Here is an 18,026-nt window from a genome sequence, read left to right as displayed (position 1 = left end):
CCTTTACCTCCCCGAATACACATAGTTTACTATGGCACCTGTATTCCCATTGCAATGCTCCATTACCAATTAAACGTCTTATTCTTTTAAAAAGCCTTTCTGTTATTTAGGCTGACACCAGTTAGTCTTCATACTATTTTTGATGGGTACACAAAAATATAACACAGTTTTATTTTATAATACAGTTTTGTATTGGGACTTAACAACCTTCAATCCCCATCACTTCTCATCTTAATGACTCTAACACCTGGAACAATGTATATGTCTAGTCTAACAAAAATTTGGGAGGTACACTCCTGAACATCTGCTGAGAAAAACAAAATGAGTGATAATGTAAAAGAATTCATTAATGTTCTTTCAAAGAAAGCACCAAATAAAACCATTGTACTAAGCAGATCACTTGAGCTCAGGCGTTCAAGACTAGCCTGGGCAACACAGCAAAACCCCGCCTCTACTAAAAACACAAAAAAATTAGCCGGGTGTGATGGCCTGCATCTGCAGTCACAGCTAGTCAGGAGGCAGAGGTGGGAGGATTATCTGAGCCCAGAAAGTCAAGACTGCAGTGAGCCATGTTCATTGCCACTGCACTCTAACCTGGGTGACAGAAGTAAGACACTGTCTAAAAAACAAAGCGAAACGAAACAAAACAAAACAAACAAAACAAATGCAAATGAGAAATAAACATTAAAAAGGAATTTTTAAATCCATGATTATTAAAAGAATAAGTGTGTATTCTTCAGACCATATGGAGTTAGATGAACCCCAGATTTGATACAGTGCAGTAATTCTTATATTTTAAATGATTATTTGCCATATTTCTCATAAGCTGCATGGAATACGTTATTTTATAGCAATTTGAGTGTTTTCCTCCTCACTTAGAACTAGGATTAAATTGGACTATGGTTTATAATGGATTCACTGATGGTATTCTTTAATTACTTTCAAACTCGAGTAATATTAATTTTCTAACTTAGTTTATTTGAAAGAATGCCCTAGTTCAATCTTCTCTATGGCATTACCATATAGAATGGTTTATGTTGTTTTGCTCCAGGTAAATCTGTTGTGAAATAAATTACAATCTATCTTCAGGGTCTGGCCACTGTGGCTCTTGCCACTTTAAACAGGTAGGTGTAAATACTAACATCAAATTTACTGGCTAAACTTGAAACAAAGGACAAACAAGAAAGCAGAATTCACAGGGAAAATGAAATTATTAAAAATGAAGGTAGGAAGTAAAAAAACCCTAAAATTTACCATCAAATTTTGTTGCATTGTTTCTTTATTGAAATGATTTATAATGTATAACAAGTCAAACCTACAAAACAAAAATGCTGTCAAGATATTATCATGAGACAGCTTCCTGCTTCAGGACATTCCAGAAACCTAGAAGTTCTTTCTAAGAGCACCATACCCTAATGGAAAAGTCATCTGGGTTCTAGTCTGAGATCCATTACTTGACTGTTTTTTGTTTTGTTTTGTTTTTGTTTTTTTGAGATGGAGTTTCGCTCGTCACCCAGGCTGTAGTGCTGTGGTGCGATCTTGGCTCACTGCAACCTCTGCCTCCCGGGTTCAAGCCATTCTCCTGCCTCAGCCTCCCAAGTAGCTGGGATTACAGGTGCCCACCACCACACCTGGCTAATTTTTGTATTTTTAGTAGAGACGGGGCTTTGCCATGTTGGGCAGGCTGGTCTCAAACTCCTGACCTCAGGTGATCCGCCCGCCTCGGCCTCCCAAAGTGCTGAGATTACAGGCATGAGCCGCTGCGCCCAGCCACTTAACTGTTACTGGATGAGTCAGCTCAGAATTTCTGGATTCTTAGTTTTCTCCCTACCTTTTTATCATAAAATTATTTTAAAATCCATAGCATATAATGACATGCTTTTAAAACTATGTAGCTATAAAGTATTATTTCACCCCAGGTACCTATATGCCATAGATGCTCAATAAAGATTAGCATTGATTCCAGAAACAACTATGACTTATAATGAGGATTTCAATTCTATTCAGTGCTACCAAAAAGAGGCCTTTCCTTGGGGCAATTCCTCTATTCCAGTGGTTCTCAAACCTGGCTGCCCAGAACAATGTTTAAGAATCACTGCTTCTAAAAATGTTGTTTCATCTCTGAGATTAAATTCACGTACCCAAGAGAAATCCTGCAAGGCAGTTACATTTCCCCATTTGAAAATGAGATGCAGAGTGGGAAGGGATGAGAAAAGATTAGTGCCCAGGAAATGACCATCATTTATCTGCTCAAGAGTCTGACTACTCTCCAATTCTGGTCACGGATCAACCCCTTTCATTCTACGTCCAAAGCTGCCCTGTTGCCTCAGACGACAATCACTCAGATACCTCTTATTCTGATAATACAAACAGGGCTGGAAAGGCTACACAAGAAGCAGAATGAACCAAAACAGAGATTTAAAACACAGCCTCTAATGCAAAGCATTACAAAAGAGAATAAGGACATTCACCAAAAGAACAGCAAGCTCTGTTATCGTAGAAGATAGGGAAGAACTTTACTAAAAACGTTATGATTTTTAATTAATGCATCATGTAGTATCTCCCATGAGTTAACAATACTTTCATAGCCTTCTGGTAAAACTTACCTTTTCTTAAATAAAGAAGAACATTCTAAACACTAATCGACAAACAGCTAAAATTTCCTTCTTTCACCCAAGAACCTCCCAACCTACCAAGTTTAGCAAAAAAACACAACAATCAGACAAAACAAAGGACTATTCTGCAAATATTCTGGGCACTTTAAACATTACAATATAATAAACAACCACAAAAAGCTAGAGAAGTATTCTAGATTAAATGAGCCAGGTACAGTGGCTCATGCCTGTAATCCTAACATTTTGGGAGGTCTAAGTCGAGAGGAACACTTGAGGCCAAGAGTTTGAGACCAGCTTGGGCAACATAGCAAGACCCTCTCTCTACAAAAAAATAAAAATAAAAAGACATTATTGGGACAACTACAGAAATACTGTACCAATATTAATTTCCTGTGTGTGACAACAGGTATGTTGTGGTTATGTTTTACAAAAAAAACCTTTTAGGAGATACATACACCATGCGTTGTCATAATTTTTGCAACCACTCTCAGGTGGTTCAGTAAAGACTTACGTGTGTGTTTGCTGCTGGGCGTGGTGGCTCATTGCCTGTCTGTAATCCCAGTGCTTTGGGAGGCCAAGGCGGGTGGATCATTTAAGGCCAGGAGTTCAAGACTAGCCTGGCCAACATGGAGAAACTCCATCTCTAACAAAAATACAAAAATTAGAAAGGCGTGGTGGTGCACACCTGTAATTCCAGCTACTCAGGAGGGTAAGGCATGAGAAATGCTCGAACCTGGGAGGTGGAGGTTACAGTGAGCCAAGATCGTGCCACTGCACTCCAGCCTGGGCAACAGAGTGAGACTCTGTCTTTAAAAAAAGGACTTATATGTGTGTTTGTGGGTGTGAGTAGAAAGAGGAAAACAAAGCAAATGAGATTAAAAAAAAAAAAATTAATTGGTCAAACCCGTAAACAATATATAGCCTTACTAGTTTTCTACTAGTCTTACCAGTTTTCTGAATGTTCAAAATTTTCAAAATAAGTAACTGGGGAAGAAACAAAATGTTACTCACTAGTCGCTTGACTTGAACTGCCTGTGGAATCCCAGCTGGTTGTGAAAGGACAGGGCCCGGCTGGGCAAGTTTGATTTGAACTGGAGTCCCAATAACAGGCTTGTCAGATGTGGTCCCAGCAGAAGAAACAACAGGTTTCACAGATGGAAGACAAATAGCTGCACCTGAAGTTTCTCCAAAAGTTACTGCTGGAAGGGACAGTGTTACTGCTGTTCCAGAGACAACTGGCTTTCCAGGTTGCAGTGACACCGTGGTCACTGTGTTTGCTACAGATGTCACAAGTGGTTTTGAAGTCTGAAGCAAACCAGTTCCAGCTGTTGTTCCTCCTGTTGCAGCAGTTGGGCCCACAGAATGAAGTGTCACAACTCCAGCTTTTGCTCCCACTGGACCAGCAAGTGGGTTCAAAGTTTGCACTGACACAGTTCTGGGTGCTGTTGCTCCAGAAACAATAATTGACTTTTCAGACTGGCTTGAGGACACTGTAGTTGTCACCACAGGAGAAGTTGTTACTGTTGTAGTACAGGTAGCAATGACCATGTCACTAGAAGTCTGCTGAACACATTGCTGGATGAAGCTCTGGGAGTTAGGCAGAAGTTGTCGTAAGGCAACCACGCTTTTCTGGAAATGCAGAGGAATGGAAAAAAACACTGCTAACAAATCAGCTACTTGTGAAACAAAATGTGGTATTTCATACCTTTACAACTTAAAACCAATCAAAAGTGTATCAAGTATTTCAGTTGAAGACAGCTTGTATCACTTACTTATATCCTGCCAATATCCAGGATACAATCAATTTGAAGCCCAAGTGCCTGTTTTCCAACATGAAATTACTATATCTCAGTATTAAACTTATTTGTATTCCCTCAATATCAATTTGGTAAACACTGTATTATACTTTTCTATAATCATCTAAACCCTATAATAGATCATTAATAACTTCAGTATCTATAAGTTTATTTAAACCACAGCAGAATCTAGGTCTCTTCACTAAGTAACTTTCAAACTTTGGATAGAAATAGGTGCAGTGGCTCATGCCTGTAATCCCAGCACTCTGCGAGGCCAAAGTAAGCAATCACTTGAGGCCAGGAGTTTGAGACCAGCCTAGGCAACATGGCAAAACCCCATCTATACAAAAAATACAAAAATTAGTCAGGCGTGGTGGCACACACGTGTAGTCCCAGCTACTCGGGAGACAGAGGTTGCAGTGAGCTGAGATCATGCCACTGCATTCTAGCCTGGGTGACAGATCAAGACCCCATCTCAAAAAAAAAAAAAAAAAAGGAAAGGAAGAAATAGTCTTTAAAAGCCCAGGCAACATGGTAAAACCTCGTCTCTACAAAAAACACAAAAATTAAATTAGCAGGGCATGGTGGTGCATGCCTGTAGTCCCAGCTACCACAGGGGCTGAGGTGGGAGGATCACTTGGACCCAGGAGGTTGAGGTTGCAGTGAGCTGTGATCGCACCACTACACCCCAGCCGGGGTGACAGAGCAAAACCTCATCTCAAAAAAAATTTTTTTAAATAAAAATAAAGAAATATCTTTACATCAAAACAAAATTAAATACAAAGTGAATTTTATGATCTGAAAGAACTGAGCTAGCATATTTTCTTTTTTCTTATTCAGACGGAGTCTCACTCTGTTGCCCAGGCTGGAGTGCAGTGGCGTGATCTCGGCTCTCTGCAACCTCTGCCTCCTGAGTTCAAGAGATTCTCCTGCCTCAGCCTCCTGAGTAGCTGGGACTACAGGCACATGCCACCACTGGATAATTTTTGTATTTTTTAGTAGAGACAGCCATGTTGGCCAGGCTGGTCTCCATCTCCTCACCTCAGGTGATCGGCCAACCTCGGCCTCCCAAAGTGCTGGGATTACACGCGTGAGCCACCACACCCAGCCAAGCATACTTTCTGACTGTCAGCATCTATCTTTGTATCCTACTTAAAGAGTAAAGGCAGTTCAAACTAAAAACTAATAGATTGTGCCTTTTCATTCCTGGAGTTTTCATTTGTTTAGCCAACAGAGATGGAAAGCTAGGACTCTTGTGCCAAACAGCCAAGTCGTGAATGCAAAGGAAAAATTCCTGAAGGAACTTCAAAGGGCTACTCCATGTGACACATAAATGATAAGAAAACAAAACAGTCTTATTGCTGACATGGAGAAAGTTTGAGTGGTGTGGACAGAAGATCAAACCAGCTACAACATTCCCTTAAGCAAAAGTCTAAACCAGAGTATAGCACTAACTCTTCAATTCTATGAAGGCTGAAAAGTGAGGAAGCTGCAGAAGAAAAGTATGAAGTTAGGAGAGGCTGGCTCATGAAGTTTAAGGGAAGAAGCTCTCTTGATAACTAACATAAAAGTGCAAGGTAAAGCTGCAAGTACTGATGTAGAAACTGCAGCAAATCATACAGAAGATATAGCTAAGATTTTTTTTTTTTTTTTTTTGAGATGGAGTCTCACTCTTGTCACCCAGGCTACAGTGCAATGCACGATCTTGGCTCACTGCAACCTCTGCCTCCTGGGTTCAAGCAATTCTCCTGCCTCAGCCTCCCAAGTAGCTGGGACTATAGGCATGCGCCACCACGCCCAGCTAACTTTTTAATTTTTTTTAGTAGAGTCAGGGTTTCTCCATGTTGGCCAGGCTGGTCTCGAACCCCTGACCCCAGGTGATCTGCCTGCCTCGGGCTCCCAAAGTGCTGGGATTACAGGCGTGAGCCACCACGCCTGGCCAACAACAGATTTTCAATGGAGACAAAACAACCTTCTATTGGAGGAAGCTAGGTCTTTCATAGCTTTTGGCTGAGGAAAAGTCAACACATGGCTTCAAGGCTTCAAAGGACAGGCTGTGACTTTCTTGTTAGGGGCTAATGTAGGTGGTGACTTCAAGGGGAAGCCAATGCTTATTTACTATTCCAAAAATCCTAGGGCTCTTAAGAATTATGCTAAATCTACTCTGCCTGTGCTCTACCAATGAACAAAGCATGGATGACAGCACATCTGTTCACAGCATGGTTTACTGAATATTTTAAGCCCACTGTTGAGAACTACTGCTCAGAGAAAAAAAAAAAATATTACCACTCATTGACAATACACCTCGTCACCCAAAAGTTCTGATAGAGATGTACAAGATCATTATTGTCTTCCTGTCTGCTAACACAACATCCATTCTGCAGCCCACATATATCAAGGAGTAATTCTTACTTTCAATTATTATTTAAGAAATAGATTTTGTAAGACTACGGCTGCCACAGACAGTGATTCCTCTGATGAATCTGGGGGCAAAGACAACTGAAAACCTTCTGGAAAAGATTCACCATTCTAGATGCCATTAAGTATATTTATGAGTCAGGCAGGAGATCAAAATATCAACACTAACAGGAGTTCATAAGAAGTGGATCCCCATCCTCATGGATGACTATGAGGGGTTCAGAACTTCAGTGGAAGAAGTCACTGCAGATATGCTAGAAATAGCAAGAGAACCACAGTTGAAAGTGGAGCCTGAAGATGTGACCGAATTGCTGCAATCTCATGACAAAACTGAAAGAGATGAGGAGTTGCTTCTTACAGATGAGCAAAGAAACTGGTTTCTCGAGATGGAGTCTACCCCTGGTCAAATGCTATAAATGTTGTTAGGATGGTAACAAAGAATTTAGAATATGACAACAACTAGTTAACAAAGCAATGGCAGGGTATGAGAGAATTGACTCCAATTTTGAAAGAAGTTCTGCTGTGTGTGAAATGCTATCAGACGGCACTGCATGCTACAGAGAAATCTTTTGTGAAGGGAAGAATCAACTGATGACACAAATTGCACTGTTGTCTTAATTTAAGACATTGCCACAGCTGGGTGTGACCACCTTCAGTGACCACCACCTTGACCAGCAAAAAGCCATCAACATTGAGGTAAGACTCTTTACCATCAAAAATACTATAACTTGCTGAAGGTTCAGATGATTGTCAGCACTTTTTAGCAATAAAATATTTTTTAATTAACATATGTAATTGTTTTTTCAAATGTAATGCTATTGTATACCTAATAAAGTATACCATAAAGTTTTATATGCATTTGGAAACCAAAAATTTCATATGACTCACTTTATTGTGATATTAGCTTTCTTATGGTGGTCTGAAACCAAACCTGCAGTACCTCTGTGGTATGTCTGTATATTCTCATACAAGTATTAAACAATATAATCATGAACTTATGTTCATGAATAAAATGTTACTTCTCTTTTTTCAAAGCATCCAAATTAAAATATATTATGAACATGCTTTACAGCTTACAAAAGCACTCAGAGGTTTCTCCCACACTGTCAGTATCTTCACATTCAATTGCTGTCATATTGAAATATTCCAATTTTTAATTATTTTAGAGTAATCTAATCCAAATTATTTCTTCTAAGTGACACATAACTCTACCTTAAGAAAAGGAACCAGGTGAGGCTGAGGTGAAGACTTGAGTTCAACATACAGTTTCCTAGTAAATTCTTCTGCTTCGATTTTTGCATCCTGAGGGATGGGAGAAACAGAAACAATTTTAAGTCTACAAATCTTTTAAAAGAGACAAAGTATATAATTCATGATTGTAGACATAGCAAACTTTTCACAAATGATAAAGTCAATTAAATATAGGCTTTTTTCTTCATGCCAGCTATGAAATGTGTAAGCATAAATGATAGAGATGTTTATTAATAGAGAATACAATGAAGGGGTGATTTTTTTTGTTTTAAAGATCACAGGAAGCAAAGAGAAGAGCTGATGGGCTGAGTAATACTACATTATTACAATCTGTTAAGAACAATTAAGAACTGAAGGCATGGGTGTCTTAAATTTCTTAGGGTGGGGAACAGGAAGTTACTCAGTTTGGAGACCTTAGGGTTTAAGTTCTCTAAAACGATTTGGAAATTAATCTGCTAACCTGCTGGTGTTCTTTGCACACAAGAGCCAGGGACAACATTTCCAGAATTAGTAGAAGTACTTCCAAAATAACTTGATGCCAGTGATAATGTGTAAGATGTAGCTGATTGAATTATCTTATTCTTTTCAGATGTATAAAATATAGTTTTAAAAATTTTGCCTAATAGGACATATTATATACTTAATAAAGATTATAATTGTGCGGTGACAAAGAACATCTGGTTTTTTCTTCATGAAGTTGTGGAAGGAGCATTCAAGGAAAGGTAACTATGATCTTAGATTAAAAAAAAAATTCAGCTTTTATTTTAGATTCAGGAGGTACAAGTTTGGGGTACAGATGATCTCGTCACCCAGGTAGTGAGCACAGTTATCTAGGAGGTAGTTTTTCAGCCCACACACCCCCTCACTCCCACTTTCTAGTAGTTCCCAGTGTCTATTGTTCCCATCTTTACGTCCAAGTGTACTTAATGTTTAGCTCCCACTTGTAAGTGAGAACATGTGGTACCTGGTTTTCTACTCTTGCATCAATTTGCTTAGGATAATGGCCATTCACATTGCTACAAAAAACATGATCTTGTTCTTTTTTATGGTTGTGTAGTATTCCATGGTGTATATGTACCACTTTTTATTTATCCAACCCACTGTCAATTAACACCTCTGCTGATTCCATGTCTTGGCTGTTTTGAGTAGTGCTGCGATAAACATACAAGTGCATATGTCTTTTTTATAGAATGATTTATTTTCCCTTGGATATATACCCAGTAACGGCACTGCTGGATCAAATGGTAGTTCTATTTTTAGTTCTTTAAGAAATCTTCAAACCGCTTTCCACAGTAGCTAAACTAATTTACATTCCCACCAACAGCGTATAAGTGTTCGCTTCTCTTTGCAGCCCCACCAGCATCTGTTTTCTGACTTCTTAGTAACAGACATTTTGACTAGTATGAGTGGTATCTCATTGTGGTTCTGATTTGCATTTCTCTGATGATTAGTGATGATGAGCATCTTTTCATGTTTGTTGGCTGCTTGTATGTCTTCTTTTCAGAAATGTCCGTTCATGTTGTTCACCTATTTTTTAATGGGGTTTTTTCTTGTTGATTTTTAAGTTCCTTATTGATTCTGTATATTAGACCTTTGTCAGATATATAGTTCGCAAATATTTTCTTCCATTCTGTAGGTGGTCTGTTTACTCTGTTGACAGTATCTTCTGCTGTGCAGAAGCCCTTAGTTTAGTTAGGTTCCACTTGTCAATTTTTGTTTTTGTTGCAATTGCTTTTGGAGAGTTTGCCATAAATTCTTTGCCAAGGCCGATGTCAAGAAGGGTATTTCCTGGGTTTTCTTCTAGGACTTTTACAGTTTGAGGTCTTACATTTAAATCTTTAATCCATCTCAAGTTAATTTTTATATACGGTGAAAAGTAGGGGTCCAGTTTCATTCTTCCGCACATAGATAATGAGTTATCCCAGCACCATGTATAGAATCAGTCCTTTCCCCACTACCTTTTTTTTTTTGAGATAGAGTCTCACTGTGTCACCTAGGCTGTACTGCAGTGGCGTGATCTTGGCCCACTGCAACCTCCCCCTCCCAGGTTCAGCCAATTCCCCTGCCTCGGCCTCCTGAGTAGCTGGGACTACAGGCATATGCCACCACACCCAGCTAATTTTTGTATTTTTTTTAGTAGAGATGGGGTTTCGCCATGTTGACCGTACTGGTCTCAATCTCCTGATTGCAAGCGATCCACCTGCCTCAGCCTCCCAAAGTGCTAGGATTATAAAAGGTGTGAGCCACTGTGGCCAGGCCCCATTACTTATTTTTGCTGACAATGTCAAAGATCAGATAGTTGTAGGTGTGCAGCTTTATTTCTGGGTTCTCTATTCTGTTCAATTGGTCTATGTGTCTGTTTTTGTATCAGTGCCATGCTGTTTGGATCACTGTAGCCTTACAGTATAGTCTGAAGTCAGGTAATGTGATGCCACTTGGCTTTGTTGTTTTTGGTTTTTTGTTTTTTTTTTTTTTTTTTTTTTGCTTCTAATTGTTTTGGCTATTCAGGCTCTTTTTTGGTCCTATATGAATTTTAAAAGAGTTTTCTCTAATTCTGTGAAAAATGACATTGGTAGTTTGACAGGAGTAACATTGAATCTGTCAATTGCTTTGGGCAGTATGGCTATTTTAACGATATCAATTCTTTCAGTCCATAAGCATGAATTTTCAACAGTGTTTTGTATTTCTCCTTGCAGACATCTTTCACCTCCTTGGTTAGCTGTATTCCTAGGTACTTCATTTTTGTGTGTGTGGCTATTGTAAATGGGACTGTGCTCTTGATTTGGCTCTTAGCTAGAACGTTTTTGGTGTATAGAAATGCTGATTTTTGAAAACTGATTTTGTACCCTGAAACTTTACTAAAGTCGTTTATCAGTTCTAGAAGCCTTTTGGCAGTCTTTAAGATTTTCTAGGCATAGAATCATATCATCAGTGAAGACAGAGTTTTACTCCTTTTTTTTCCTATTTGGGGGCCTTTTATTTCTTTCTCTTGCCTGACTGCTCTGGCTACAACCTCCAATATTATGTTAAATAGGAATGGTGAGACCTTGTCTTGTTCCAGTTCTCAAGGGAAATGGTTCGAGCTTTTGCCCATTCAATATGATGTTGGCTATGGATCTGCAAGACTATTTTCAGAATGACATTGTAAATCCATAACAGCAGTTCCAAAGAACTGAGGAACCTTTACACATTGCTTACACTATTAAGCATTTCAGGGGTATGTGTGATCTAAATTATTTTCCATTAATACTAACATCTTGGAGAGAAAGCCTTTTTCACTAAGCTAATGTTTGCACACATGGTGCAAAGGCAACAATGGGTAAAACTACCGGTAAGAAAGGCAATGGCAAAGTGAAACAGCCATCATCACATTCTACAGTGCTATGTGCTTGGAGAAAAAAAAAAAAAAACAACAGAAGGCCAAGCACAGTGGCTCACACCTGTAATACCAGTACTTTGGTGGGCCAAGGGTGCAGGATCGCTTGAGGCCAGGAGTTGGGAGACCAGCTTGGGTAACATAGTGAAACCCTGTCACTACAAAAAAATATTTTAAAACTAGCTGGGCATGGTGGCACACACCTCTTAGTCCTAGCTACTTGGAGGGTGAAGTGGAAGGAGCCCTTGAGCCCATAAGTTTGAGGCTGCAGTGAGCTAGTATCATGTCACTGCACTCCAGCCTGAGCAAGAGAGCAAGACTCTTATTCTAAAAAATAAAAATAAAAAAATAGACCCAATTTCACTTTGAAACATCCTTGGATGAAGCAGTAAAAATTAACTTTACTAAATCTCAACTCTTCAGTAGATACCTCTTTAATATTGTGTACAACAAAATAGGAAACATACATAGAGCATTTTTGTTGCAGATCAAAGTCAGAGGATCAAGGAAAAGCACTGTAACTGAGTCGCTAAACTAGCCACTTTTTTCCATTTTTACTGAAAAGAATGGCAAAGCAATTGTGGTTATTCAGACTTGGGTATTTGTTAGATATTTTCTCAAAAACAAACTAAACCACTAACAGTAAGGAAAACAATGGATAGCATTTGTTGCTAATGATAAAAATTAAAGCTCTCAAGCCAAAATTACAATTTTGAAAAATGTGTAACAACTATTCTGAACTTGATAGCTTCCTGGTACAAGAATTTTCTAATAAGGTTGGTGAATTTAATGAGCATGTTATTTTGATATCTTAAACAATAAATCTGGAAACATTTGAAAGATCTGCATAACTCAGTGAACCAGTATTTTCCCAATGAACAATGAATGTGATTACAAAAATCATGCGTGGGTAAAAGATCCATTCAGCATGCAGGATAAACCAGTAGACTCTAAAGAATATCCACCATGATCTGGAGAAAAGCTATTTTAAAAAAAATAATCAGTATTCCAACCACCTCTCTTCACAAGACCAGATATTTTCCAAATACTCCCAAAAAAATAACATATCACAAAACAGATTAAATGCAGAAGAAGATATGAGAATCCAGCTGTTTTCCATTAGGTCAGCCACTAAGGAGATTTGCAAAATTGGTACAGCAATGCCACTCTTCTCATTCAATTCTGTTGTTGTTTTGAAACTCGGTTTTCACTTAAATGCCAGTTATGTTAACATTTAATGGGTTTACTGTTATTTGTTAATAAACAAGCTGGGCACGGTGGCTCATGCCTGTAATCCTAGCACTTCGCCAGGCCAAGGTGGGACGATTACTTGAGCTCAGGAGTTTGAGATCAGCCTGAGAAACATAGCAAGACCCTGTCTCTACAAAAAAAATTAAAAAATTAGCCAGGTGTGGTGGCACATGTCAGTGGTCCCAGTTACCTGGGAGGTTGACGCGGGAGGACTGCTTGATCCCAGGAGGGTCAAGAAAGCAGGGAGCCTTGTTCACGCCACTGCACTCCAGCCTGGGTGACAGAGTAAGACCCTACCTCAAAAAAAATTTTTTTCAATAAAAAAATGTTAAGCATTTTTCAGTTTTAATGTTAACCCCACAAAAACAAAATGCCTTGGGGAGTCCTCAAGTTTTAGGAATTTAAAGGTATCCTAAAACCAAAATATTTTAGAACTGCTGTTTGTCGTTCTAAAGTAAACAGATCTTAAAACTAGAGGCAATATTTGATTAATTCCTAACTGCTTCTATCTGTCCATAAAATTCACACATATGTTTTGTGGTTAAAAAGTCTTCAATATTTTATGGGATACGTGTTCATTTCCAACAGGTCTCTTCATCTAGAGTATTCCATTTCAGAGAAACAAGTCATCATGTCCCCTTTCAAAACTAGCATACCTTGAAAAGGGAAGATCAAAAGCTCAATGTTTACTTTTAAAAAGACACCCGTAAGTTGAATTAAAAATTTGTTAGTATGAGGTATTTTAGACATCTGTAATAAAAACATCTTCCCAAATGAAAAACTAACCATTTCAAGTGTGCTCTAACATCTTACAGGCAGCATTAAAAACAGTAGTAAAGAAGGTATTTTAATATTTATAAACTATGCTTGTTTTTGCTGTATAATAGTTGAAATATACACATTTTATACTGGGAAAAAGGGACAATTTTTATGTGAAAAATATAATTCTAATTACGTGGTGAGAGAAATCTGTATATTATAGTAGTTCAAAAAATCCAAATCCATTTGTCTGTTATATCCTCAGCATGTCTTAAGCATATAATATGAAATATTTGCTAACTTCTATCTTCACTCTTTTTAGTGCACCTTCATATTTTACCTGAAAGAGGATGTAAGAAACCAAAGGCATACAATTTGGTAGCTAAAAGACACAGCATCTTGGCACTCATATAAACATCAACGATCATCATGTTTAACATTCTCATCTGGAAGATGAGAATCTTATAGATAAGGAAAGTGAGGCCTAAGAGCATTAACTAATTTCTGTGGTCCCAAAGCTTGGTGTCTATCTGGACATATAAGAACCGAATTTCATTATCTACTGATAGCCTGGCTTTCTGAGATTTCTTAATTCTTTTTTTTTTTTTGAGACAGAGTCTTGCTCTGTTGCCCGGGCTAGAGTACAGTGGTGCAATCTCAGCTTACTGCAACCTCCGCCTCCCAGGTTCAAGCCATTCTCCTGCCTCAGCCTTCCAAGTAGCTGGGATTACAGGTGTGCGCCACCACACCTGGCTAATTTTTATATTTTTAGTAGAGAAGACATTTCACCATGTTGGCCAGGCTGGTCTCAAACTCTTGACCTCAGGTGATCCACCTGCCTCGGCCTCCCAAAGTGCTGGGATTACAGGCATGAGCCACTGCGCCCAGCAGAGATTTCATAATTCTAATAACAATTTCCTATTGACTAAATAATGAACCTTCTCTCCAAGGCCCTTTGTAGAGTAAGGGAGGCAAGACAGATGTACAGAAATAATATATATATCAAAACATCATGTTGCATACCTTAAACATACACAATTTTTTTAAAAAGGTAAATTTTCAAAAGAAATATACAATAGGTTTTTCTAGCCAAGATTTATAGTCTTTACAAAGCTTTCAAGAAGCAAAAAACAAAATTTATCAAGAACTACATTTAAAATAAATCTCAGGCCGGGCTTGGTGGCTCATGCCTGTAATCCCAACACTTTGGGAGGTCAGGGCAAGTGCATCACTTGAGGCCAGGAGTTTGAGACCAGCCAGGCCAACATGGCAAAACCCTGTCTCTACTAAAAATACAAAAATTAGCCGAGCGTGATGGTGCACACCTGTAATCCCAGCTACTCAGGAAGCTGAGGCAGGAGAATCATTTGAACCCAGGAGGAAGAGGTTGCAGTCAGCCTAGATCACGCCACTGCACCCCAGCTTGGGCAACAGAGCGAGACTCTGTCTCAAAACATAAATTAAATAAATAAATAAATTAAATAAATCCCATTTAAAAATATGCATTTCCCAATTAAAACATGTTATATGGATTCCTCCAGAATTTGCAGGATTTTATAGCACTACTTACCAAAAGTTGTTCCACCAGCTTCTTCACATTTTGCCCCATTTCTGGGGACTGTGATCCACTACATGCTAGTTTTATTAACATTGCAAGGAAGTTCTTGCATTTCTTCACATTTTCTAGCATTGTCTAAATATGAAAATGTAAATATAAGCAAACACAAGTGTTAGTGAGCAAACAATCCAAAAGAACTTGCAAGGAACAAGATTTATATAAGGTGCAAGTAAGAGCTTACCGGAGAAAGATTAATCTGAACAGCTGCTGAGTTCTCTGCTTTAAGATTGGGCTCATTTGAAGGAGTGGATGATGCTCCCAAACTTGAAGGCTTCAGGGTAGTTACAGTATTCAATGGCTTTCCAGGAGTAACTGTGACGACACTGGTTGGCACAGCCACAGACTGAAATTAAAGGTATTAAATATTTAGGCTTGTATTACTATGATACATTAGTGGGTGCCTCATTTCACACTCATCAGACAAGTTAATTTTGACATCTGTGGTTTTATGTTATGCTCTAGTAGTCTAAGGCAATATAATACAGTTCTAGGAACTCTTGAGTCTAGCAGATCTGGGTTTCATTCTCACCCCATCTACTATTTCATTACCACCTACCAAGTGTTGACTGCAGGCAAGTTACTTAATCTTGCTAATCCTGATTACTCTCTGCAAAAATAGGGATTGCAACGGTACCTGCTGTCCTAGGATTTTTTGTGAAAAACAGTGCTAAAGCAAATAAGTCCTCAAAAAATATTATTAATACTCCAAGAAGTATCTGAAAGTCTTTATGAGAACATAGAATATTCTGCTTTTTCTTAAGAACAAAGCAGAGCAATCTACTTATTATCTAAACTTTAGATAAACTGCTTTTATGTAGACCATCAAAGTAAGCATGAAGAATATTATAAAACGTGGTATCTTATTTTCACACTGAAAAGAATTTCAGTTGTTTCTCTACCTTCTATCAAGATGAGGTGTGACTCTAGCATCACCTACAGGACAAAAACCTCATGCAAGCAATCACAAGTCAGGCAGTAATTTAGAAAATCACACTGAGATAAAGCAACAATCTTAAAGACAAACACTAAAAGTTACAGAACATAATAAAAGTTTGGGGATCAGGGATAAGGAATAGTATTTACATACAATTCACACAGAAAACTGAACAATGCACCATCATTTAATTTAAATGTCTATGTTCTACAAGCATGCAACACAAAAAGGTCAAGTTGCAATCACCTTCAAGAAAATTTCCTTCTATAATAGTCAAGATAGGTGAAACTGAATGTACAACAAAATCTCCCACATTAGAGAGACTGGAATATATATTAGACAAGAATGTTCTGAGGGTAAAAAATGGGAAGAAGGACAAGTGCAGTGGCTCACACTTACAATACCAGCACTTTGGAAGGCTGAGCCAGGAGGATTGCTTGAGGACAGGAGTTCGAGACCAGTCTGGGTAACATAACAAGACACTGTCTCTAGAAAAAAATTTTCTTTATAAACAGGAAGAACATTTAAAATGCTGAGAATTGACAGAAGGAGAGGAGTGGGGACACATGGTGGCCCTAACACGGGTTTGGGGTATATGGGCCTTCATTTTACTATTATTTTTTTCAACAGCAGACATATTACATATGTGTACATATTACATATGTGTACATATCACATGTAGTCTTTTGTTTGCATGTATATTTCATAATGCATAATAAAAATAATACCACATGCTAATACATTTGAAACAAAACCAAAAGGGTTTTTGGAAAAACATGAAATGACAAAATTAGCACAAAACACAGAAACTAGAATAGACAAATTAAAGACATTGAAATGATACCCAAAAAGACCTCCCTCCCTCAAGTCTCCAGGCTCAGATACTTTCCATGTGATTTTTCCACACTTTTGCATAACTCCTGTCTTATACAACATGTTCTAGAAAAACAGAATAAGGAAAGCTGTTCGGTTCATTTTATGAGAAAGGTCTGTAACATATTTCAATATTGAATAAGGATAATAAAAGAAAAGTAAACTAAAGGCTCACCTGGCAAAAACTTTAATAAGATTTTAAAATTACTGATTAATGATGAGGACTAGAACAATAGTTTTTAACAAAAGAGATAAAATTAAAAATTACACCTAAGTTAGTACAATTTTGTTAAATATAGATAAAGCCTCAAAGGCAACATTCAAAAGGAAGTCTCCCTTCTTTTCATATCCTTAGTCCTGCTCTCCAACCTACCACTCAGTTTCTTCTGAATTCTTGTGGAGATTTTCTAATAAATTTTTAGTTTTCTATACAGTAAATAAGCCTCTTTCTTTAGTCTATCTTATAATCAGTCATTAACTCTCTGTACTGCCATATTTAAGAAAGTGTAATCTGGAATTTTAGCTGGTGGTTATGATCACCTCTGAGGACTGATGGGAGAGGTTCCTTGGGGGCGTACTGTCCCCCTCCCTCAGGAAGCAAACAAAGGTCCAACTGAAATGTGAGTTTAGGAAAAACGTCCTATCGTTTATAAGTAGAGGGGGCATTTATGGAATTCTATTTTCCTTGTCAATGTTTTATCCTGTCTCCAGTAAAAAAAAAAATCTGTCCTTCATAACACTTTCTAGTATAGCTACTACTTGTAACTTACCACAGGGGTCCCCAACCCCCGTGCCGCGGGCGGGTATAGGTCTGTGGCCTGTTAGGAATAGGGACACACAGAGGAGGCAAGTGAGCATTACTGCCTGAGCTTTGCCTCCTGTCAGATCAGCGGTGCCATTAGTCTCATAGCAGCATGAACCTTTCTCGTGAAGTGCACATGCAGGGGATTTAAGCTGCACTCTCCTCGTGAGAATCTAATGCCTGATGATCTTGAGAGACGCAACCGGAAGATTAGGGGAAAGGTTCCAGAAGAATCCCCCACGCGCCTGCCCACTGGGAGGAGGAGGGGTGGAGCCTCGGGAAGATCAGGCCCTTTGCAAGGGGGAGGAGCCTGGCCTCTCCTGTTCCTGTGTG

At 38.5% G+C, this 18,026-nt stretch overlaps 1 protein-coding gene across 2 annotated transcripts in view; it reads right to left on the bottom strand.

Annotated features, from left to right (window-relative positions):
• The window catches only part of TAF4B (TATA-box binding protein associated factor 4b), a 164,819-nt gene that overhangs the window by 102,069 nt on the left and 44,724 nt on the right, over nt 1-18,026 (bottom strand). For both annotated transcript variants that reach the window (XM_004059269.5, XM_055368362.2), the window contains exons 4-7: nt 15,266-15,427; nt 15,037-15,159; nt 8,042-8,131; nt 3,627-4,244 (exon numbers count right to left, since the gene is read on the bottom strand). In XM_004059269.5, the coding sequence (XP_004059317.2) occupies nt 3,627-4,244; nt 8,042-8,131; nt 15,037-15,159; nt 15,266-15,427 (993 nt within the window). The remainder of the gene's footprint in view (nt 1-3,626; nt 4,245-8,041; nt 8,132-15,036; nt 15,160-15,265; nt 15,428-18,026) is intronic.

The sequence above is a fragment of the Gorilla gorilla genome, chromosome 17 (assembly GCF_029281585.2).
Source record: "Gorilla gorilla gorilla isolate KB3781 chromosome 17, NHGRI_mGorGor1-v2.1_pri, whole genome shotgun sequence".
In the NCBI taxonomy this organism is placed as follows: Eukaryota; Metazoa; Chordata; class Mammalia; order Primates; family Hominidae; genus Gorilla; species Gorilla gorilla.
This window is presented reverse-complemented; position numbering and strand designations above follow the sequence as displayed.